This window comes from Hylobates moloch, unplaced genomic scaffold (assembly GCF_009828535.3).
Source record: "Hylobates moloch isolate HMO894 unplaced genomic scaffold, HMol_V3 SCAFFOLD_17, whole genome shotgun sequence".
Taxonomy (NCBI): domain Eukaryota; kingdom Metazoa; phylum Chordata; class Mammalia; order Primates; family Hylobatidae; genus Hylobates; species Hylobates moloch.
Genome location: NW_026652292.1, coordinates 30,837,250 through 30,862,778, shown reverse-complemented (window position 1 = coordinate 30,862,778; position 25,529 = coordinate 30,837,250). Strand labels below are relative to the sequence as shown.

Here is a 25,529-nt window from a genome sequence, read left to right as displayed (position 1 = left end):
GTATATATAAGTTCCTCTTCTCTGCGTCTTCGCCAGCATTTGTTATTTTTTGTCTTTTTGAAAATAGCCAGTCTGACTGAAGTAAGGTGGTATCTCATTGTGGTTTTGATTTGCATTTCCCTGATGATTAGTGATGTTGAGCATTTTTTCATATACCTGTTGGCCATTTGTATGCCTTTTGAGAAATGTCTGTTCAGATCCTTTGCCCACTTTTTAATGAGATTATTTCATTTTTTGCTGTTGAGTTGAGTTTCTTGTATATTCTGCATATTAGTCACTTGTTGGATGAATAATTTACAAAATATTTTCTTCTATTCAATAAGTTGTTTCTTTATTCTGTTGTTTCCTCTGTTGTGCAGAAGCTTTTTAGTTTAATATAGTCCCATTTGCCTATTTTTTTGTTGCCTATGCTTTTGAAGTCTTAGTCATAAAATCTGTGCCTAGGTCAATGTCCTGAAGTGTTTTATCTGTTTTCTTATAGTAGTTTTATAGTTTTGGGTTGTACGTCTAAGTTTTTTAATCCATTCTGAGTTGATTTTTGTGTATGGTGAGGGATAGGGGTCTAGTTTCATTCTTCTGCATATGGATTTCCAGTTTTTCCAGCACTACTTATTGAATAGAATGTCCTTAATGTATGTTGTTGGTGTTTTTATTGATAATCAGCTGGCTGTAAATATATGGATTTATTTAGGGGTTCTTTATTCTGTTCCATTGGTCTTTGTGTCTGTTTTATGCCAATAGTATGCTGTTTTGATTACTACACCTTGGTAGTATAATTTGAATTCTGGTAGTGTGTTGCTTCCTGCTTTGTTCTTTTTGTTCAGTGTTGCTTTGGCCATTCAGGATCTTTTGTGGTTTTATACAATTTTTTTTTTTCTATTTCTATGAAGAGAAAGCCACAGAGTCCTAAAATAATTCTAAAACTCATCATGACTTTCTTGCCTAAAAGATCTTGATTACAATCGTGCCTAGATTTGCTTTAATCACTTGCTTGAGAAATACATAAATCCCCACTTAAGATTAGTGCAGGCATCTCTCTGGCACCCATTTCTGGTTCTATTCAAATTCCTAGAGATGTCAAAAATTACATTAGGCCACCTGACAGGCTATACCTAGAAGAGAAAAAATGATTTGAAAAAGCAGTGGGGCTGTTTGCGATTGCTTTTTTTTTTTCTGAAATATCATCTATTAGGTTGAAAACCTGAAATTGCAGCTTTCTGTAGAAATGGCAGAAGACAAACTAACATTTTTAAAGCGCTCTCATTTAGCGCTGATGAGTACTACACCCCGATGTTCTTCTGATACTAAAATAATTTTCCTAGTGTAGTCTAAACTTTTTTAAAAAGACATGTAATCCACAGAGTTTGTAACTCAAAACGAGTGCATCTAGGAGGGATCGCAAGCCGTTTCTGGATTAAATTGCCAGCTAGCTAGCTAGCTAAGCAGGGGCGGTGAAGAAGACAATCTGCCGCCTAGGGAAGAAAACGCTTTCGCATTGTTCTTACGTGTTTACGTTATTTTATTTCCCCAGAGCAAGGCAGGAGTAGGGGCTGGAATGGTACAACGGCTGGGGATCGCCATGGTCACAATAAAAGCGTCCAAAGAGGACAGTAACAGGCAGGAGCTCCAAAGGTCAATCTCCGCAATTTAGGACTCAGGAATTTAGGTTGCAGGAAAACGAAAGCAACCTAGTGCATTTGGCACTGGCGGTCCCGGGAGGCCGGGGGTGGGGAAGCGCGCCAGTGCGCAGACTCCGTGAGCTCGCGCAGGCCCACCAAAGAGGGACGTGGGTGGTGCATTTGGGGCGTGGCGCCGGGCCTTGGGAGGGCTTCCTGCAGGCTGCTGGGCTGGGGCGAAGGGCTGCTCAGTTTCCTTCAGGGGGCACTGGGAAGCGCCATGGCACTGCAGGGCATCTCGGTCGTGGAGCTGTCCGGCCTGGCCCCGGGCCCGTTCTGTGCTATGGTCCTGGCGGACTTCGGGGCGCGGGTGGTACGCGTGGACCGGCCCAGCTTCCGCTACGACGTGAGCCGCTTGGGCCGGGGCAAGCGCTCGCTAGTGCTGGACCTGAAGCAGCCGCGGGGAGCCGCCGTGCTGCGGCGTCTGTGCGAGCGGTCGGATGTGCTGCTGGAGCCCTTCCGCCGCGGTGAGCCCGGTTTCCCGCGGAGGGGAGAGGCCTGGCCGTTCGATCGAGGCTGCTCCCGCCACACCTTTGCCCTGTTGCCGCAAGAACCCTTGTCGGCCCCAGCCTTCTAGATTTTTGCCTCCTAGGGTATTGTTAGTGATCATTCATCCCAAACTGGATTGTCCAAAACGGGTTCTGAGATACTGCTGTTGCCCGGTTTCTCCTTTTGCCTCTCTGACTCCTTCCCAAATTCCTCTTTTTTTTTCTAAGAAACTTTCCGTATTTGCCTTTCTTAATTAATTGAGGGTCTTGAACCCTGTGAGAATCTAATGAAAGCCACAGGATTCCCTTCCTGGAAAACTGCATATAGGCGGTCATTCGGCTACCGTTTTGGAGTGCTGTACCCTCAAGCCATCCACGGGCCCAGGCTAACGCTCCCTGCCTGAAATGCTGGCGTTCTAAGTCTCAGCATCTGCTGCCTGAAGCCCCGTTTCCCATTCCCAACATTTTCACCTTTTTGTAGACTTCCCCCTTTCAGAGCCGCAGACGCTGGCATACAGATGTCCTAGGCATCGCCGTCAAGGCTGCCCGCCAGGCAGCTTCCACAAATCCCAAACTGAGCCTTTCCTTCTTCCTTCTAAAACAGCATCTCCACCTTCTGTATTATTTATTTCAGTGAATGCCTGAATCTCGAACTTGTACTTCATCATGGACTCCTGTCTTCCTTTCACATCCAATTTCAATGATCATCAATACAGTCATTTTGCTCCTTAGCCCACTCGGAGTATTTCTCTCCATACCTGCTGCAACTGCCTTGACACTGGTGTGACAGCCTTTTAAAAACTGGTGTTTGGGGCTGGTATCACTCCAGTGGATTCTCAGACAGCTGCCAGAATAACTTTGTTCAAGTAGAAATCCAAAGCATTGCCTGGTCTCAAGTGGGAAATGGGTAAATGGTGAATGAATGAATGCCTACGGCACCAGCCGGCTTATTTAAATGCGTTAACTCATTTAACCCTCAAGGCCGTATTTGAGGCTTGTAACAATAATGATTTAATAATTAAGATTATGTAATAATTTAAGAATGCTCCATTTAAGATGAGGGAGGCTTGTCCAAGGTCTTATAATTAGGAGGAACGTCGGCTGGGAATATGGATATAGCCTCTGGGTGAGGAGTTGTGAGTGGTGTTTAGGTAGATGACTAGAGGTTTTCTGTTATTTATTTTAGCCTTAGGAAGGTAAAGACAGTGAGTTTATTATGTAATTTTGATTACTTTTAATCCCAGGAAATTTCAGGTGCTGGTTACCCGGGGTTTCTGCTATAAATATTATACTTGTTGATAGCTTAAAAACTCTCAGGTACTATTGTCACTAACCACTCTTTCTACAGAAGGGCGCTAAACTGTTTCGTGCAGGTACTGATTCTAGGCACGTTAGCGCCTATGGAAACAGGTGTGAATTCTGCAGGAGGAGCTGATGAGCTGATAGGGAAGATAAGTGTATGCATGTACGAGCAAGTGCAGCTAAGGTGGGGTGTGGTAAACACTGATGTGGTATAGAAAGAGAGAAAAGGGGTTTACTAAAGGGATGAGACCCTGCTCTGGGGATTGAATAAATAGGCTTGGATAAACCTAGAGGGAAACAGGGATGTACTGGGAGAAATTACATCCTGGGAAGAAGCCACACATTCCAGAAATGGTAGCTTCACTCTTTGGGTCCTTAACTGCTGTAAACATGCCATTAGCCCACAGCAAATGTTATTAATATTACTTGCAATGGTGCTATTTTATGTTTGTCTCAGAGAAGGGATTATCTGCATCCTCAATTCATACTCTCTTAAGAAGGTCGTTACTTTTCTCTTAAGGTGTCATGGAGAAACTCCAGCTCGGCCCAGAGATTCTGCAGCGGGAAAATCCAAGGCTTATTTATGCCAGGCTGAGTGGATTTGGCCAGTCAGGAAGCTTCTCCCGGTTAGCTGGCCACGATATCAACTATTTGGCTTTGTCAGGTATGTTGAAAAAAAAATTTAGTCTACACTTTTAATTTAGTCCATTAAGATCTACAGGTATGTTGATTAACAATAATTTGTAAAGGTGAAGATTTAAATATTTATCAGAATCAATCAAGAGGGCCTGGGTGTTTAAAATGGATCAGTTTGAGTCTTGAAAAAATCATTCTCAACCTTCCCTCACCCCACCCCTTAACACGTTCGAAGGATAATACATGCCCACTACTATCATTTATTTACTACATTTGTTGAGTAAATTCTCAGACGAACCCCTGTTAGGAATTAAGAGGCTTACTGGGTACTAGGGATGGTTGCTGTGTAGTTTGAAAATGTTGACATAGTTCGATTCTGACAGCTACTGCTCCCCCACACCCCGAAATCTCCACCCACCATACTGAGAATCATTACTTGAGTCATTGTTTCAGACTTCTATGAGCACCAAAAAAAGCCCTTGGTTTTCAGGTCCTAATATCACTTTATTAGAGTTTTTGCCTGTGACATGTGAGGTAGGCTTGATTCCAGAATTCTAAGAACTATGTGTTGTTGACTATAGGACGTTTCAGATTTTCTGTGAGTACACATTTAAAAGTTGAGGAAAGAAGTGGGTATAGAATTGGCTTTTCACATCTACTTAAAAATTAAATTCCTTTTTTTTCTTGTGTACAAGTATTTTCTTGCATTTCTTTCTACTAAGAATGAAAGTGCGTTTACTGTTTTAAAACCACAAAATAAATAATCATTTTCTTTTCCAAAAGTAAGTGAGTAAAAACTTAGCAATATTTGAAAATGTTGGTTGGAATAGGTTTTAGACAGGAAAACAACAAAACAAGGATCCTGTCTTGAGGGAAAGCCTGTTTATGAGTTTGCTGACTAAGCTCAGATTTGGAAAAGTGATATATACTAGCTTTCGCTTACATTATCTACTAGAGAGATTGATTATTCCTTTAAGATGCTCACATATTTAAGAAGAGATTAAATTTAAAAGAGACATTAAATTTGTTTTTAATGATGTAGGTGTTCTCTCAAAAATTGGCAGAAGTGGTGAGAGTCCGTATGCCCCGCTGAATCTCCTGGCTGACTTTGCTGGTGGTGGCCTTATGTGTGCATTGGGCATTATAATGGCTCTTTTTGAACGCACACGCTCTGGCAAGGGTCAGGTCATTGATGCGAGTATGGTAAGTATTAATTGGGGTAGATGCCTGCCACTTGTCCCTAAGTTTAAGATATGGCTGCTTAAAATCCTTTTTTTGAAGAAGAAGAGATAAATGACATTTGAAGTTTCAATCCAAGTCACCAAGGATATCCTTTTCTTTTTAAAATAGGCTTATGTCCTTTATATATCTGTTAGAATGTCATATTTTGATCATCTGTCCTTGGAGTCAGTTCTCTAAACTTTCTGTGACTCATGTGATTCCTATGTTGTTTTAGGTCAGTTCAAAAGTAATTACAGGTTTTGCCAGATATTTGCTAACCTAAATATTTCAACAATTTTCCCCAAGTATCTCTTGTGCTTAGTATATCATTTTCAAGCAGTCGTTGTTCAAAAAAAGTTCAAGAAGTCTCCCTCAGCAGGTAGAGAAAATTCTTAGGAATGCTAAGGTCAAATGCACCTCCCTGTCTAAACCTTCCTGCTGCATTTTATAGGGGATGCTCTGATATCATAACACTTCTGTTTGTTCACTGTCATCCACTGAGTGCTTGCCTCATGTTCTGCTGAGCACATTCCCTGTGTGATTTCTTCTTATTCTCAAAACTGCATTTGGGATATGTTGTTGTTTTAAAGAGGAGGGAACGGAAGCATAGTCATTGGCTCAAGATCTCACAGCTAGTGGGTAAGAGAGCTCACTCCAGCACCACCACTGCGTGTTTGCATTTTCACAGACATTTGGAGGTGGGATGGAGAATGGATTTGAGGAGACGAGACTGGAGATGGAAAGACCAATGACTGGGTTATTGCTGAAGAGATCAGGGCAAGTACTAAAGCAGTTAATGGTAGAGTTGGTTTGCATTGAAGGGACATTTGAGATACAAAATTGCTGGGAATTGATAATGGACTGACAGGGAGCAAAGAAGGAGAAGTTGAGGCTGGCTCCCAGGTTTCTGGCTTGGATGACCTGCTAGTGTCCTGAGGGAAGACTGCTGAACACAGTGGTCAGAGCATAGAGTGGCAGCTGACTACCTCCGTCCTAGCTCTGCCATTTACTAGCTCTATGATCTTGGGCAAGTTACTTAACTTCTCTGTGCTGTAGTTTCCTTTGTAAAATGGAGATAATAATGACATCCACCTCATAGCGTTGTTAGATGCTATGAGAATTCAATGAGTTCATCCATTGTTCAGTGTGGGAACAGTGCCTGGCGTACAGTGGACCTTCTGTAAAAATTTGTCATTGTGGTTATTTTTACTAGGAGAAAAGGAACTCAGTTTTAGTCATTTCAGTTTTGAAGTGCCTTTCGGATATGCAGGTGGGATACTTGAGGTTAGGGACTAGAAACAGAGTTCAGAGTTATTTGGGAGCCATATGAGACTATGTGATCCACTAGGAAAGGGGCTAGAATACCGGCATTTAAGGAATGCGTGGGCAGAAAAGAGAAGCAAGGGCTGGGGACAGCTAAGGAGAGAAGCAGAATGGAGTGTTGTCATGGAAACCAAAGAAAGGAATGGTCAGAGGGTCAAATGTTGGTGGATACCTCAAGAGTTTAGAGACTGAGAGTGTCAACTGGATTGGGTCCTGGATGATCTTCACAAAATCCATTTTCTACCAGAAACCCCCTCATCTCCAAAGCTTCAGCCTGCGCTTCCTTCTCCTCTTCATGGTGAATCATGACCAGTCCTGTACTGAGTGTGTGCCTGTGGGACACTGTCATCAGGGCACATCTCACACTTTCCAGTGTGCCCTCTCTGAAGTGTGTACCAGTGGCAGGGGAGTGTGGTTTATCTTTTGTGGGCCAGCTCTTGGCGTAGTCATGGCATAGTCGCTGCATGAGATAGCAGCACTGGCTTTATACCAGTACCTGTCAAACTCAAGACCAGTACCTTCCCCGGGGCTTCTGTGATCCACACAACTTCCTGAGGGAGACGTGCTACTGTCATTGGCATTGAAGACTTGAAGACTTGGAGAGGTTAACTGCCTTCCTCTAAAGCAGATGACGGGAAAGGGTCTGAAGCACTGCCCCAGGCATTTGGACCCTAAAGCCACTGCTTTCAACAACTTCCCCTGCTGCCCCATGGGCATGGTCCCTGGGATCCAAAAGGAATGAACTAAGAGCAAACATGGAGCCTTGGGAGTGTTAAGGAGAATTTGAGCCTAGATACTTCTCTAGTAATAATTTGAATAACTTACTGAAGAGATGCAATTGATTATCATCAAATATAAATAAAAGGTGATTGCTGCTTTCAGCAGAATGTAGCTAATCAGAATTATATAATGATTAGAAGATAGTAAGTTTGGCTGGGCGTGGTGGCTTATGCCTGTAATCCCAGCACTTTGGGAGGCTGAGGTGGGTGGATCACCTGAGGTCAGGAGTTCGAGACCAGCCTGGCCAACATGGTGAAACCCCATCTCTACTAAAATACAAAAAAGTAGCTGGGCTTGGTGATACGCATCTGTAGTCCCAGCTACCTGGGAGGCTTAGGCATGAGAATTGCTTGAACCCAGGAGGCAGAGGTTGCAGTGAGCCGAGATCACACTACTGCACTCCAGCCTGGGTGACAGAGTGAGACCCTGTCTCAAAATAAATAAATAAAGTAAAGAAGATAGTAAGGTTTTAGGGGATGTGAAAATGTTGTAATCTTTCTTCTGGGTTCATATTTCCATTAGGGGATAGTAAGTGTTTGCTAATTACACAAGGCTAAAAGAATCAGTAAATCATAGTCATTGCTTCATCACTAGGAACCCTTGTGACACAGGCAATTGTAGAAGCTGATTAGGGGGAGGCAGATACCTTCTAATGGGCTGAAAGTTTTCACATTGTTTAGCAGCGGAATTCCAGACCTGGGCCTGCCTGTGAAGAGCTGGAGGCTGCCTTATTGTAGTGCTGTTTCCTTGGAAACTGTAGTTAAGATAACTCTGGAATATGGAGTGCGTTTTGCTGTATTTACACTCAATCTGAGCCCACGTGATAAGCACAGCGTTGTTAAATTAACTGTAGCATAAAGCTGCCCCCTTACGTATTTTAAGTTCCACCTAAAGGTTTCTCTTACATAGTGAGCTGTGACCTAACTGGATGTGTAAACAGACTGTAACCTACTTTTGTAACAAGCAGCAAGTCTCAGCCAATCACAGCAGCCGTACTTCAACTAATCACAGGCAGCCAGCTGTTCAAACCGTGTTCAAACAAGGCAAAGGCCCACTTGTAACCAATCCGGCTTTTTCTGTACCTCGCTTCTGTTTTCTGTACATCATTTTCCGTTTTCTGTCCATAAGTCCACTCTGGCCACAGGACTACACTAGTCACTCTGAACCTAGTCTGGTTCCATAGACTGCCCAATTCACGAGTCATTTGTTGCTCAGTTAAACTCTTAAATTAATTTGTCTAAAGTTTTTCTTTTAACAATGTCAAAGGTTGGTGGCAAATTGAGGCTGCGGTTTCCCTGTGTCGGGGGCTCTCGACTGGCATGCGTGGTGTATGAGTGATGGGGCAAGAGAAGCCGTGTGCCAGTGTAGCCACTGCCAGGCCTTACGATGAGACGAGGAGGGTTCCTGCTGTATTTCTTGTCCTGTACCCTCCTCTGATGCTAAGGATTAGACCAGAGCTTGTTTTTGTCCTGAGTGGGCCCAACTGGACCTGTAACTCTGTTAACACGTCTATTTTTCAACAGTCTCATCAGGACGTTCAACATATAAAAGAGGTTAAAGGGGTATTTTATTAGCATAAAACATTTTATGTTTACATATTCAATATTTATATATTATTTTGTCAGACCAATGAAGCTGTTGTGCTAAACACAAACGCTGGAAGTGACAGTTTATGGGCGATTGTCTCATCGCTTTCAGTATTCAGTTTATTACTATATTTCATTTTGACTGGATGTTAGGAAAATCCTGAGTTACAGAGATAAGTTAAAAATATCTATAGTTTTTACACAAAAATTAGCTGGGTGTGGTAGGCACCTGTAATCCCGCTACTTGGGAGTCTGAGGCAGGAGAATCGCTTGAACCTTGGAGGTGGAGGTTACAGTGAGCTGAGATTGTGCCACTGCACTCCAACCTGGGCAACAGAGTGACACTCCATTTCAAAAAAAAAAAAACAAACCCTATATTTTTAAAAACTTGCTTAAAATTTCAGATTGCATTTCATGTATGATGAAGCAGAACAAAAATATTTTGTTTCAAGGTTGACTCACTACAGTGTGTAAAAACTTCTCACATTCATTGGCCTGAACATGAAAGTCAGATAAACAGTATTCAGAATTCTCTGCTAAAACTCTCTCTTGCACTGTATGACAAGCTTGCTTCCAGTTCATCTATTGCCCTATTGATTCGGCGTTAGGCTCTGAGAGAAGCGAAGCTTGAGCGGAAAGCAGGCACTTGCTTATTGAAGGTGCTAACTTGTTGGTTTTGTATGAGTAAGCACAAATTAAGAGGGGAGGAGAACCATGCAGAACAAAAGTTTTCCTTAATAGTGTTTCAAATACAAGGTAAGATTTATGCAAAATTGGAAGGAAAAGCTTTGTTTTAAAGTCTAGCAACAAATGTTAATGAGTTGAGGCTCTGATGAGTCAGAATTTGGTGTAGGATACATTTAAATATGTGCTTAAATAACATAAACATAAAATATATTTAAAATAGTGCACATATACATGCATGTGTGTATATATATGTGTGTGTGTATGTGTGTAAATGTGGAACTCTAATATCTCTGTAATCCAGCCTCAAAAAAAGGCACTGCCATAGGCCACTTACATGAACTCAGCTATTTGGTGATAATAAATGTCACAGCCATAAATTCAGATGTACGTGAAATTTCAAGTTTAGAGGGAAAATTGGATATATCCAAAGATACATTTTGTGGTTGTTCCACAGTCAGTAACTGAGAAATTGCTAGCAGTTGGAATGAGACCTCCTCTATTGGTAACTTTTGAGACGAGGATGCCTTGAGGGCCTTCCTCCTGGGGTGCTGGAGACATTAGGCTCACAAAAGGCATAAAGGTCAGAACATCATCTTCTTCAAATGGACCAGTGCCTCCAGCCTTTGAGTTTGAGCCTTGTAATAATTGTACTTTATTGTGTAATTACTTCAGGACTCAGTGAGAAGGTGGCGTGATGACTTTAGGACTCAGTGGGAAGCTGGCATTCCCAAACCAGTTTGCCTGGACTCAGAAGATGCACATACCTGTCATCCATATTGTTAGCTTATTTTATAACTCTCTAGTGATTATGAAATACAACATATATTAAATACTCAAATACAGTTTTCTTGGGATTGGAATCAAGCTAGAATAAGCTAAATTTTACTGTTACGTGATTTACCTTTAAAATGTGGTATGGTTTATACATCTGTGTGTGTTTATAGGTATGGAGATCTGAAGATGGATTTTTAAAAACTCTTTTAATTTTTAACTTTTTATTTTGGCAGTTTTTAACATTATAAAAAGTAGAGAGAATAGTATAGTGACCTTCCATGTACCCTCGCCTAGCTAAAAATCACTAGCATTTTGCCAATCTTATTTGAAATGGAAAGCAAAGGTCATTTCTTCTAAGTCTTACAGTATTTTCAGAACTGAACAGTGCAGCCAATTGTTATTTTAACACAAACTGCTCTAACTCACTTTCTGGAAATACCAGAGAAGTTGTGTAATTAGGTGGAATCTTCGTATACTCTAAGATAATAATTTTTATGCAATTTTTTTTAACTTGAATAGGAGGAATTATTCATGCTTTGACACTTGAGTTATCTGGATTTGTCTTGTATTCTGTTTTCTCAAAGGTGGAAGGAGCAGCATATTTAAGTTCTTTTCTGTGGAAAACTCAGAAATTGAGTCTGTGGGAAGCACCTCGAGGACAGAACATGCTGGATGGTGGAGCACCTTTCTATACGACTTACAGGACAGCAGATGGGGAGTTCATGGCTGTTGGAGCAATAGAACCCCAGTTCTACGAGCTGCTCATCAAAGGTGAGTAAACGTCACACATCTCCCCCAGTTCCCCTTTTGCCATGGATGTTCTTTGGTTCTATTTTAAAGACTTTTGGAATCTATGATGTCTTTTATTGTATAGCCACTTTCTAATTAACCTAATTATAGCCATCAATATAATGTGGGCCATTTTCCATGGCTTTTAAATTGATCAGCAGTCTTACTAGTCTATAAAATAGCTGAGGGTTTTAAAAATAATAATCCCTTTTGTAGGATGTTCAGTGCTTTTATTACATTTCACTCCTTGTGTTGGATAATCTTGCCCCTGTGTGCCCAGATCTTACTCTTTCCTAGAAATGATCTCACATGGGTTGCTTTCCATTCAGTATTCTACCAGCTCCTATTCTTTGGTAGATGTCCCTTATGGCACTTCAATGTCAGAAGTCACCAGAGCATGGAAAGATTTTGGCAAATGAGATTCTGTTAGAATATGTTAATATATCACTATGCCTTTGCAGATTACCTGTCTTGCAGATTCTTGCCTTCTTGGCAAGTTGCCATAAATTAGCAAGAAAATTTGGGACTTCTTCTTCCCTAATTAAATAATTGGATGGGAGTCATTTTGTTCCTGAGAAATGTTTGAATTTAAAGTTCACTCTATAAACAATGTAGAATCTAAGAAGTTTTAGAATATACTCTGAAGTGATGTGAAAGCAGATCACAGTGCGTTTACCTTTCTACAAGTTTAGAGTTTCACTGTTATGTTTGGTAGCTTTTCAGATGCAGATACTAAAAGTTATTTGCATATAGCTGGAATGACTTTTTAAAAATTTTTCACATTTTTGATGTGTTCTCATCTGATGGAGTAATTGTTTTTGCAAGCATCTGAAAGCATTTTATGATTAAACATATTAACTTCACCTATTCAAATATAGTTGGAAAAACTATAGAAGAACACAATGGTTTATCTAGATCATAAAGCGTACCTCTCTGTCCAGAAATTAAAAAGCTTGCCTTTTGTCACTGCTCCAAATTAATTGGAAACTCTGGCTGCTCATGATGCTCTGGTGGAGCTCTGTGGAGCCATGAACACTGCCACCTGCAGTCTGATGAAGATAGCAAATGATATTCATTTTCTGAGTTCTGGTCCTTGGCCAGGTCTGGCAGAACTGATCTTGCTGAAAATACGACAGGAAGCAGTATCGTGCCAGGCAAGGCAAACCCTACTCAGTGTGAAGCAATGGCCATCGTTGCAACCCAAGTCATGGGGTTTTGTGTGGCTGTAACTTGGAGGCAGCAGTGGCCATTTTGAGTTGGATGTTTTCAAGCCAATGATGATTAAAAATTTATGTTATACTCAGGCTGCTGGGGGATGCTTCAGTTTCCTTCACAGAAAACTACATAGTGGGAATCCAGACCAATAAAGAAAGGATCAAGAAGCTAATGAATTGGTCGCTAATGCTGGTAACAGCTCTCAACCCTCATACAGGGTAGGACAAAGCAGCAGAGATTGCTAAGACAACACCCCAAAAAGATCAACCTTAAAGGAAACTGCCACTGAACTTGGCTCTCTCACAGCAGAGCAGTTTGATGAATGGGTAAAACCTAAGGACGTGCTGGGTCCAAAGTGACTTAAATAAGTTTTAATGAAAATAAACGTGTAAAATTAAAAAAAAAAACTAGACATTTTAAATAATTTAATGTGACAACTCCCAGGACTCCTCAGGACCCCTCAGTCCTGGACTTGTTATTGTTGCTGTTTGTTTAATGATTTTCTTAAATTAAGTCTGTATTCTTTGGCACGTGCAGCCACTGAAGTCAGCTGAGTTAGCTTCAGCTAATGATTGGACAGAAATGTCCTTAAATGCCTTTTTTTTGTTTGTTTGCTTGTTTTAATCTAGGCAACAGGATCTCGCTCTGTTGCCCAGGCTGGAGTGCAGTGGTGTGATCATAGCCCACTGCAGTCTTGAACTCCGGGGTACAAGCCATCCTTATGCTTCAGTCTCCCAAGTAGCTGGGACTACAGGCACACACTACCACACCTGGCTAATTTTTTATTTTTGGTAGAAATAGAATCTTGCTATTTTGCTGAGGCTTATCTTGAACTCCTGACCTCAAGCTATCCTCCTGCCTCAGCTTCCCAAAGTACTGGGATTTCAGGCGTGAGCCACTGCGCCTGGCCCGTAAATGCCTTGAACCAATAAATCTCCCATCTTTTTCTGAGGCACTATGTGCCTTAACTTCTTGCTTGTGAAGAGCCTCGAGGTCAGCCAGAGGTGAGAGAGGAGGGCCTTTACAGATCTCTCCCGGGCATTCATACTGCCCTGCACGTGTGCATGTGCATGGCCTTCTCAGGAGTTGCAAAAAAATTCTCAGGAATCTGTTGGAGCTTTTCAAAGCCCCCTATAAATATCCCATTCCCCAGTTTTTTCTTTTGAGTTTTTTGGTCAGCATCTCATTAGGTGCAATAAATAACACCACCTAAGACAGCTGCGATAAAATATTGCCTTTTTTTTTTTTTTTTTTAAATCAACATTTTAGGGCTAGAGCAAAGTGAGCTCTGAGTCAGCAAGACAAGCCCTAAGAATGGAGCCTTTCAGGGAGCTGCCAGACAGGCTAAATAATGACAGTTCTCTGGGGATGGGGTTTTGGGGGAAGCTCCAAACTTCTTTTCCTCCTCTTGGGGCTATTCTCCTGCTGGTTTTCAGAACTGACCAGAATTGAGAGGAAGTTGTTTTTCAAGGCTACCACAGGGAGAGGGATGAAATTAGCACAAGTTCTAACACCACAAAGCTCACTGCTCTTACTGAGATTCAGCTGTTTTTCTTGAATAAATGCTCCTTGGATTGCTGCAAGCTTTTAATTTCCAGAATTATAAAAAAGTTAATTCTGACAGTTGTTGTTAGTGTTCTCATTGCTTTAATGCCAGTTTTTGAAGGCTCTCATTCTGCCACTCTGGAGTTAACTCCCTTCCTTGGTGTATCCTGTTATTTTAAAACATATACAGTAGTCCTCTCTTATCTGTGGGAGATGCATTAAAAGACCCCCAGTGAATGCCTGAAACTGCAGATAGTACTGAACCTGATTGCTGTCTATTGGAAGATGTTTCTGTTTATGTCTTCCACCCACAAAGTTAATGCATTTTCCATCTTAATTAAGCACTTATGCACTATGGCTGTAACTTTTCAGTCTGAGTTGTGACAGCAAAACTAGCATGAATTTCTTTTTCCTTCTCCCCTTCTTCACAATCTCATAAATATAAGATTCATTCTTAACCGTCGATTTTAGCAACCTCAGCTTATGAGTTTTATTATTCCCTTAAGCTGAGAGCTTTCACCTTTTCACTTAAGAGAAGCACGTTAGACTTCTCTTTGGCATATCCACATTGCCAGCATCACCTTTGCCTACAACCTTCGGGGCCCTTAGGAAGTAAAATAAGGGTTACTTGAACACAAGCACTGCAATACTGCAGCAGTCAACCTGATAACCTAGTTGGCTACTAAGTGACTAATGGGTTGGTAGCCCCACAGTGTGGATGGGATGGACATGGTTCATGTCCAAGGCAGGATGGAGCAGGACAATGTGAGGTTTCATCATGCATCATGCTACTCAGAACAGCATGCAATTTAAATTTATGAATTGTTTATTTATGGAATTTTTCATTCAATATTTTCAGACCATGGTTGACTGTGGGTAACTGAAACCACAGAAAGCAAAACCTTGGTTGAAGAAGCACTGCTGTATGTGCTGAGTGCTCATTTTTCACATCCACACTTCACCTCAATAAATGAGCCTTTCTGGAAACACTGAAAATGAAACAAGACAACATTTTTCTAGCAGGGTCATTGCTCCAACCCCTTAACTCCTGATCACCTTCTCCTGGGTATTCTTCTGCTGAGTTTAAACTTTGTAACTCCCCTGATTTTTTTATAGCCCCCTCTTTTTGCATCCATAGACTTTTATGATATCCTTAACCCTCATCTCCCTTCAAAGTTTACCTAGGATCCTTAGCTGACAGATGGCTTGTGCTAAGGAGATGGCATGTTAAATCACCTTTCACTTAATCTACCTAGTCCATGCCAAAATGCCTCAGCATTATCTTTCTTTTATAATATTTATTTACAAAAATAGTACTTTTACTAATCACATATACATGTCTTCTCTCTCAAGTCCTACTGGACAAACCCCCACATCTGTAATAATTTTTTGAGGGTCGGGTGCAGTGGCTATGCCTGTAATCCCAGCACTTTGGGAGGCTGAGGCAGGTGGATCACTTGAGGTCAAGAGTTCAAGACCAGCCTGGGCAACATGGTGAAACCCCATCTCTACTAAAAATATAAAAATTAGCCAGGTATGGTGGCGCGTGTCTGTAATCCCAGCTGCTTGGGAGGCTGAGGCACGAGAATCACTTGAACCTGGGAGGCGGAGGTTGCAGTGCAGTGAGATCACATCACTGCCCTCCCGCCTGGGTGACAGAGCAAGGCTCTCTCAAAACTACAACAATAATAATAATAATTTTTGAGGTAGTACTAATTACATACCTAATTTACTCCCCTTTGTGTTTTAGATCTTTGAGACCATACTTTATATCTTCAGTTTCTGAACATAAGTATGCAAAATCTTTTTAAGGTGTGTACTCTGCTGCATCCCTGCTATTTTCTAGGACAAAAAAATCTGAAAACACTGAGAATTTTATGACATTTTGAGATAGCAAAGCTCTTATAGTACAATCAGGTAAGCAATAGATAATTTTCAAAAGCTGTTTTATCAGTAGATAATTTTCAAAAGCTTAGTGATCTCTGTCACCCAGGCTGGAGTGCAGTGGCGTGATCTCGGCTCACTGCAACCTCTGCTTCCTGGGTTCAAGTGATTCTCCTGCCTCAGCCTCCCGAGTAGCTGGGATTACAGGTGCCCACCACCATGCCCAGCTAATTTTTGTATTTTTAGTAGAGATGGAGTTTCACCATGTTGACCAGGCTGGTCTCAAACTCCTGACCTCAAGTGATCTGCCCCCCCTTAGCTTCCCATAGTGCTGGGATTACAGGAGCGAGCCACCACTCCTGGCCTTCAAACTATTATTCCTAAAAAATACAAAATAACAAGTGTTGGCGAGGGGAAACAAAACACTTGAGTATTACCAATGAGAATGTAAAGTGGTGTAGCCACTGTCAAAAACAGCGTGGCATTTCATCAGAAAATTAGACATAGAATTGTATGATCTAGCAATTCCACTTCTAAGTATATAACCCAAAGAATTGGAGGCAGTGACTCAAACAGATATTTGTATATCTATGTTCATAGTGACATTATGCACAATAGCCAAGAGGTAGAAGCAGCTCAAGTGTCCATCAACAGATGAATGGATGAACAAAATGTGGTATAGACGTAAAATGGAATGTGATTCAGCCTGAAAAAAACAAGAAAATTCCAACACGTTACAACAGAGATGAATCTTGAAGACATTATGCTGAGTGAAATAAGTCAGTCACCAAAGGGCTAATACTATATGATTCCGCTACGTGAAATATCTAAAGTGGTCAAGTTCATGGAGACAGACAGTAGAATGGTGGTTGCCAGGGGCTGTGGGGAGGTAGGAGCGGGAGTTAGTGTTTAATAGGTTCAGAGTTTCTGTTTGAAAAGATGAGAAAGTTCAGGAGTTGTGTGGTACAGATGGATGGTGGTGATAGTTATAAAGCAGTATGAGTGTACTTAATGCCCTAGTACTGTACACCAAAAAATGGCTGACATGGTAAACTTTATGTATATTTTACCACAGTTTTCAAAAATGAAATAAAAATTTAAAATTATATGTTTGCTAGGAAAAAAAAGCAATACAGATTTTAAAAATTAAGAAGGGAAAATTTTCCTTTGTTCTTCCACTTTGGGAAAATTTGGGATGTGACCTTCAAGAATTTTTATTGTACATATACAAATGCACAATTATTCTATTCTATTTTATTTTTTGAGACAAGGTCTTACACTGTTGCCTAGGCTTGAGTGCAGTGGCACAAACATGGCTTACTGCAGTCTTGACCTCCTGGGCTTAAGCAATCCTCCTGCTTCAGCCTCCCGTGTAGCTGGGACCACAGGCTTGTGCCACCAGGCCTGGCTAACTTTTTTATTTTTTTGTAGAGACAGGGTCTTACTATGTTGCCCAGGTTGGTCTTGAACTCCTGGGCTCAAGTGATCCTCCTGCCTCAGCCTTCCAAAGTGCTGGGATTACAGGCATGAGCCACTACACCCAGCAATTATTTTCTATTTTACAATTTATAATTTATATATAGTTATATAAATTTATAATTTATAGCTTTTTATACAACAGTATAGCAAAGACATTCTTTCATGTCAGTACAAAAGATCTTCACCCTCACCCATTTTATATAGCAGCCATATCATATTTTTGATCTGCCTGTACTAAAATTTATATAACCAATTCCCTATGCAAGTTCATTTACATTTTTTCCAATTTTTTATTAGAAAAATAATTTTTATGGCCGGGTGTGGTGGCTCACACCTGTAATCCCAGCACTTTGGGAGGCTGAGGTGGGCAGATCACGAGGTCAGGAGTTCGAGACCAGCCCGGCCAACATGGTGAAACCTCATCTCTACTAAAAAATACAAAAATTTAGCCGGGTATGGTGGCAGGCACCTGTAATCCCAGCTACTTGGGAGGCTGAGGCAGGAGAATCTCTTGAACCTGGGAGACGGAGGTTGCAGTGAGCCGAAATCATGCCATTGCACTCCAGCCCAGGCAATAGTGTGAGACTCTGTCTTAAATAAATACATACATACATACATACATACATACATACATACATAAAAATAGGGAGGCTGAGGCAGAAGAATGGCGTGAACCTGGGAGGCAGAGCTTGGAGTGAGCCGAGATCGCGCCACCGCACTCCAGCCTGGGTGACAGAGGAAGACTCCATCTCAAAAATAATAATAATAATAATAAAATAATGTTTACAGTTGCCATCCTGGACATCTATCATTGAATACTTACAACATGAATTTTGACTGCTTACTATGTACTTAGTATTATAAAGCAGTAAAGTTTATGGCATGTACTTAAAAGAATAAGCATTTTGTGTAACTGTGTGTGTGTGTGTGTGTGTGTGTGTGTGTGTGTATGGCAGTTTTTTTTTTGAATCAAAACATGCTTTCCCAAGTTTTAAATGGTGTCTGAGTCCCCAGGCTAGTTCCTGAAAATCTGTTTGACTTAAAATACCAGAAATTTCATAGTGATTGTACCATAACAACTAGCCACAATCTATAACTGTATTTATACAATTATGGATTCTGAGACTTGGGACTGGATTCCAAGTTCCATATTGGAGTGTCAGGAGCACAGCAAACAGCTCACCTTAAACCACTGGTGTTTAATCCTGTGGCCTTGGTCAGGGTCATGGGCAGGATGGGAGATTGTGGGCTGCGAAGAAGGGATGGTAGACAATGGGAGAATTGGGGTGTTAGAGTTAGGGTAGGATCTGGGGGCTTTTGATTTCTAGTATTTTTCTAGCATACAAACTATGACCTGTGTAATCTCAACTATAAGGTTAAAGAGAGAACATATTGGCTCCAGCTTTACTTAGTGTTATGATTCTGATCACATTCTGATAAAAAGAAACTGTTTTAAAAGCACATGAAGATCACTACTTTTTGCTCAATGCTCATTTTATGTGCCTTTCACTCACAGAGTTCAGGGCAGTCAAGAAAGAACATCAAGTGAAAGACATCCTGTAGATTATAGTGATAACCTGAAACTATGGCCTCATATCTGTCCTGGTATTTGAATGGGACTGGTGGTTACAGAAGAAAATGTACTTATATATCCCACAGGAGGCTGTTTACAAAAATCTGGAACTGTGTTGGTTCTTGTTATTGCCTCATAGTCCTCAAAACCTTAAGAAGAGGCTTCAGTATTTATGTCTTCTTACCTCTATAGGGACTTTACCATCTTCAGAGCAATTTACAATTAGCCTTGTCAATGCGCTAGAGAAGGAAGGTATTCTATAAGTGAGGATTATTCAATTAACTTGGCTAAACTTACACACAGTGTGATGCATAAAGGGCCTTTCATTATCATTTGACACTTAGCCATGCACTTTTAAAAACCTGCTTATATAGGGAAGAAAAAGGACATTTACACCAACTATTGTAAAGCAGCCCTGCTCTTTGGGTGTAATTTAATCAGAACTGGAGTTTGGGCATGTCTGCAGGGGTAGACCCACATAGTCAGTAAAAACCACAGATGGGGTCAAGAGCTAGAGAGGCCACCTTTCCTGTTAAATCCCCAGAGAGCTGTTGTCATGTCCTCTGCACTGTGGTCTTGATGGGCCCTTCAAGTCCCTTTCATGCTGGAGAGGAAAGTCTGCATGCCCCACTGTTGACTGGCTAGCTAATAAGTTTCTGTTTTGTTTGTTATAGGAGCAATTTGCATGAGTCTTTGGTTACTTTACAAGTCCTTTATCCTAGTACAAAGCCCTTTTGGGCTCTTTTTTTTTTTTAAATGTATGTTTGGATGGATGGATGGATGGATGGGTGGATGGATGATGGATGATGGGGGTCTTGCTGTGTTGCTCAGGCTGGGCCTTGAACTCCTGGGCTCAAGCAATCCTCCAGCCTCAGCCTCCCGAGTAGCTTGCGCTATACTAATGCCATCACTCCTGGCCATTCCAGCTCTTTTATTTTAACAAAATAAAGATAAATGAATGTATTTAAAAAACTGCAATCCTGAATTAAATAATTCGTCTTCAGGCTTCTTCCTTGGAAACTGAGATGGCCATGTGTAAAATTATTTATATTTTTTTAATAAGATTTGAATACATTATAGAAAATAGGGAGTTATTTTAGCTCAGTATGACTGGTAATAACACCCCGGGGAAATTTTTTTTCAAAATCTACTCAGAGGTAGGAAATCAATTTCCAAAACCAGACCATTGAAAACAGACTACTTTTGATGAAATACGAATAATAAAATCTCGGTAGTGACAAGTCTGACTACCTCTGCCCTCTCTAGGCTTTGGCTCCAACCTTAAACTGATTTTACATTTTTTTCTCTTGACTCATTTGAGAAGCCCTTATAGAACATCTTATTTTGCTTAGTACAGTGGGCTCAGCATTCATTTTTATTGATTATAATTGCTCTGTTCAAAGCGTAATAATTTAAGAAATTGTATTTTTCCTCAGGACTTGGACTAAAGTCTGATGAACTTCCCAGTCAGATGAGCATGGATGATTGGCCAGAAATGAAGAAGAAGTTTGCAGATGTATTTGCAAAGAAGACGAAGGCAGAGTGGTGTCAAATCTTTGACGGCACAGATGCCTGTGTGACTCCGGTTCTGACTTTTGAGGAGGTTGTTCATCATGATCACAACAAGGAACGGGGCTCGTTTATCACCAATGAGGAGCAGGACTTGAGCCCCCGCCCTGCACCTCTGCTGTTAAACACCCCGGCCATCCCTTCTTTCAAAAGGGATCCTTTTGTAGGAGAACACACTGAGGAGATCCTTGAAGAATTTGGATTCAGCCGCGAAGAGATTTATCAGCTTAACTCAGATAAAATCATTGAAAGTAATAAGGTAAAAGCTAGTCTCTAACTTCCAGGCCCATAGCTCAAGTGAATTTGAATACTGCATTTACAGTGTAGAGTAACACATAACATTGTATGCGTGGAAACATGGAGGAACAGTATTGCAGTGTCCTGCCACTCTAATCAAGAAAAGAATTACAGACTCTGATTCTACGGTGATGATTGAATTCTAACAATGGTTATCATTAGGGCTTTTGATTTATAAATACTTTGGGTACTTATAGTAAATTGTGGTAGTTATTCTGCCTTCCAGTTTGCTTGATATATTTGTTGATATTAAGATTCTTGACTTATATTTTGAGTGGGTTAATATAATATAATTTGTGAAATAAAGCTTTCTTTTTCCCTAAAGTGTACTTGTGCTTTTAAGTTTGTGCAACGCTTCCAAGAAAACCCTTTAAATACCATTTAAATAGCATTTTGTGACTCCTTGAAATATTTTTAGCTCTATTGTTTAACAAAATGAATGTCCTGAAATAGAGAAGTCTGACCATTTTAATTTGACAGGAAATCATTCAGTCAGTGTCTTCGAATGGGAATGTTGGCAGATGGTCTCCAGGTTTCCGGCAGATAACTCTCACCCCTCCATCTAGCTCTCTCTGCTGGGAGCCGGGCTTCTCTGTGCAGCTGCCTGTTAGCCTCACTGACATGCCTCTTTTTCTCAGATTGTGCCATCATCTGAGTCCTGCCAGGCAAGTCTTTCTCTCTTACCAGTCTCCTGCTTCCATTCCCACCATGCCTTTCTCCACTCTCATAGGCCCTCAGCTTATCCTCACTTCATTGAGGCCACTGCCCAATTGCCCCCATGCGGAGAGTCCTTTGCTAGCCTTTGTCTAAAATAGCAGCGACCTCATCACTTGCTGTCCCCTCACCCTATCTTGTTTTTCTTTGTACCCTATATCACTACTGACATTATTTGCTTATTAACCCCAGTCTCCCCTCCCACCCCCGCCAGCCCACCAACACACTGAGTTTTATGAGGGATTTTGTATGTTTCATTCATTGTAAAATCCCTAGTTCCTAGACCTAGTGCCAAGTGCATAGTAGAAACTTAGTAAATATTTATTAAATGAATACATCTCAAGAGTGAAGTGCTGTCAATTCTACTTTAACGGCACTTGAATCCATTCCCTCTGCCTATTCCCCATTGCACTTTTCATTCAGGCCCCTCTTATCTCTTCCCAAGACTCCGGTTCAGTTGCCCTATCAGCCTTGACCTCTAGTATCATTGCCTTATTATTATTATCATGTTACTCCACTGGGTATGTTTGACACCACACTGAATTTTCAGTCCTGCAAAAATTTTGTGGTGGTCTTTTTTCCTACAGAGTAGAATATAAACTCATTTACGTAGCATATCAACCCTTTACTTAAAATAAGGCTTCCATCTGGCTGTCCAGTCCCATCCCTGTCCTCCTGTTCCCCAGGACTTACATTGGACTACCTGAAATTTCTAACTATGCCATGGTCTCTCTTGTTTCCATTCCTTTCTATATACTGTATCATTATTTTCCAGGACTATCAAGACCCCTTTTGCTCCAGCCTGTTGATCTAGCAAACTCAGACTGGGCTGGAACACAGCCTTCTTTGTGAAACTTCCTGTGCTTTTCAACCCTAGGGTAGTTTTGTACAGTGATTATGAGTTGTGGAGTCAGAAGGGCCTTGGGTTCACATCTCACTCTATCATTGTGATGTCTAAGACAATGCCTGTGAAGTGCTTAAACATCCTAGGTGCTCAATATTACCTCCTATTCTTAAGGCCCTTTGTAGGTTTCTATCTCACTTTGTACACATCTGCAAGGATAGTAATTGCCTTTACTATACTTTACAAAATTGTTCACTAGGCCGTTATGTTCCCAGAGTAATGGCTCTAGCAAGCAAAATAATTACGTGGAGATACTGTTAAAATGGATTCCTGAGCCCCACCTCCAGAGATTCTAATGCAATGGGTCTAGGGTAAGACCCATGAATGTGCATTTCCACCAAGGTTCCAGGTGATTATGATTCTGGTTCAATGACTGCACTTTGAGTAGCACTATCCTAATGGAGATGAACCAAATCTTTTTACCTTGGTTACTGTTACAATAGGTGGTCAAAAAAATATCTGTTGAATGGACCAGTGAGGGAAAGGATAAAAGCAAGCTGGCAAAAATCTGTAAATAAACAGGCTAGCTTAGAGGATTGATTTCTGTAATTAGTTGACTTTACACAAAATGTTCAAATGCAGAATTGTTTTTTGCAGGTTGTGAACTTTTAAAGAGTGAATATATAAAAGCAAGGTTAGTAGCTTTTGTTAGTGACCCATACTTTCCTTTTTCTGAAGAGTCTAAGACCCTGTGCAAAAAAATGTTACACCTCTATTTTTGCAGTTAACTTTTGACAAGCTGTAGATTTTGAAATAAGTAAGGGGGACAGGTAAGGAGAAAATAGGAAGTTTTAAGGAGAGTGGAAGAGATGCAGGTAATTGAAGGTGGCAAATTCTAGTGAAAGAGGAATGATATATTCTTGAAGACATCGATATACATTTATTTACACAATGATTGATTCTACAATGTGGAAAATGGTGAAATGCCACAAGTTGTATGGTGATAAATAAAAGTCACGTGAAACAGAGTGATTGGTTGCAGCCAGGCCTTTTGTCTTGGTGTTCATGATCTCCCTCTAAGCACATTCCAAACTTTAGCAACAGTTATATCACACTTTTTAATTTGCAAAAAAAAGTTTCACCTATATTGAATCAGAATGCCTTCAGCTGAAAAAAACAATATCCAAAATAATGAGGAAATGTGTTGGCTCACTACCTGGAGTCCAGAGGGACAGTCAGTTTTAGGGTTGCCTGTATCCAGTCATTCGGGGCCTGTTTCCCTGTGGGTCTCTGGGCTGTCAGCTTTCCATTCTCCATGTGTTTGATTTCTCCTCAGGCTGGTAGCAAGTTCTGGATCTTATACCCACACACAGCAACATCCAGAAATAAAGATCTCAGGACCCCCCAGCAAGTCGTCTTGTGTCTCCTTGAACTGAGTTAAGTTACAAGCCTTTCTTATACCTGTCTTTGACAAAGAAGACGGGATTGTCTTTACATAAAAACAGCCTGCTCCTGGAGCTTCCCTGGACTCTACTTCCTAAAGGCATGTGAGGAAGGGATAGATTCCACAATCTAATCCAGGTGCCATCAGAGTAGAGGGAGTAGAGAATGGATGTTGGGCAGGCAATCAGTAAGGTCCATTATGCGCAGTATCTCAACTGTCATTCAACAATCACAAGGGGAAGGTGGAGCAGGTTTCTTCATCTTACAGTTGAGACTCAGAAGGGCTTCTTAGTTCATGTTTCCCTTAGCGCCTCAGTGATTTTTTCATGGTGGCTTAGGCCAAAAGAAATATCTAACCATTCAATTTATAAATAATCAGTTCCCAACAAATTAAATAAATTAAACTTATTAGCTGTTTGAAAAATATAATACACATAAATAAAAAGAAAATATATTTTTCATTTCTATTTCATTGTTAATCACAACTACTTACTAAGGAGATGTATGCACCTATTGGGCACTGTGCAGCTTCTCACCTGGAATGAGATTGGACACTGTTGCCCTCATTTTCTGCTCCATGCTTATGTCCATATAGTACGTGATTTTTTTTATCAGACTGACTGGAAAACCCAGTCTCACAAAAATATGAAATTATCAGAAGGATTATAGTGCAATCTTATGTGGAAAGCATGAACTACCTCACTAGTAGTTCATGTGATGTCTGACAGATGTTGAGTTTCATTGTGTTTATGTGTTCAAATTTTTAAATATTCTGAGATACTCTTGTGAGGTCACTCTAATGCCCTGGGTGCCTTGGCACAGTTTTAGAAATACTAGTTGAAAATATTTGCTCAGGAATATGCAACTAGGAAGGGGCAGAATCAGAATTTAAGCTTTCATATTCTAGCCTTCAGTCTTGTTCTTCACCCATTTTTAGGAACTTCCCTATAAGGTTATGTTTTCCAGCCCAGGCATGGAGGATCACTTGAGGCCAAGAGTTCGAGATCAGCCTGGGGAACTTGGCTGGACCTCTGTTTCTATGAAATAAAAATAAAAAAATTATCCAGGTATGGTGTTGTGTGCCTGTAGTCCTAGCTACTCAAGGGTGGGGCAGGAGGATCACTTGAGCCCAGGAGTTTGAGGCCACAGTGAATTAGGATTGCACCACTGCACTCTAGCCCAGGCAACAGAACAAGACCCTGTCTCTAAATAAGTAAATAAAAATAATAATAATAATAAAAGATGTTTTCCCTACAACTCTGACTTTTCATTTGAACTCAGGGTCCAGCAAGGAAAATATAACCCACTCGAAGTCTTTAAAACAGAGAAAACTTAATATAAAGAATTCCACTGGTGATGAAAGAGCAGAGAAGCCCAGGAGATAGTGAAGCAACCCTGATAGGAACAAAACTAGGAAGCCAAGACCACTCCTATGGTTGCAGGGGTGATGGGAAAGCTGGTGTTACCTGGACCCAGAAGCCAAAGTTGCTGCACCCACCTTGGAGACACAGACACTGGCATTAATACCTCAGGGAGAAGAAAGGAATCTAGGGAAATATCCTGGCTTCTTTCCTTCTCTCTCTCCCCTAGTCTTCCTACCAGTGTCTCCTATTAGCCAAATCTACCTAGAAGCCAGAAAACAAGGGAACCCTGGAAATGTAGCCCCATAAGATAAAGAGCACCAAAGGAAATAGATCTGAGCAG

At 41.0% G+C, this 25,529-nt stretch overlaps 1 protein-coding gene across 2 annotated transcripts; it reads left to right on the top strand.

The window, feature by feature from the left end:
• Positions 1–1,819: 1,819 nt before the first annotated feature.
• Positions 1,820–25,082, top strand: AMACR (alpha-methylacyl-CoA racemase). 2 transcript variants are annotated; one of them, XM_032135586.2, is made up of 6 exons: positions 1,820–2,143; positions 3,987–4,130; positions 5,145–5,305; positions 11,058–11,244; positions 20,395–20,786; positions 23,719–25,082. In XM_032135586.2, the coding sequence occupies exons 1-6, from the start codon at positions 1,897–1,899 to the stop codon at positions 23,821–23,823; spliced, it is 1,236 nt and encodes a 411-aa protein (XP_031991477.1). In that variant the 5' UTR covers positions 1,820–1,896; the 3' UTR covers positions 23,824–25,082. The 2 variants fall into 2 exon arrangements, with proteins under 2 accessions (XP_031991477.1, XP_031991478.1); XM_032135587.2 differs by lacking the exons at positions 5,145–5,305; positions 23,719–25,082 and having other exon boundaries at positions 20,395–20,556.
• The last annotated feature ends 447 nt before the right edge of the window (positions 25,083–25,529 follow it).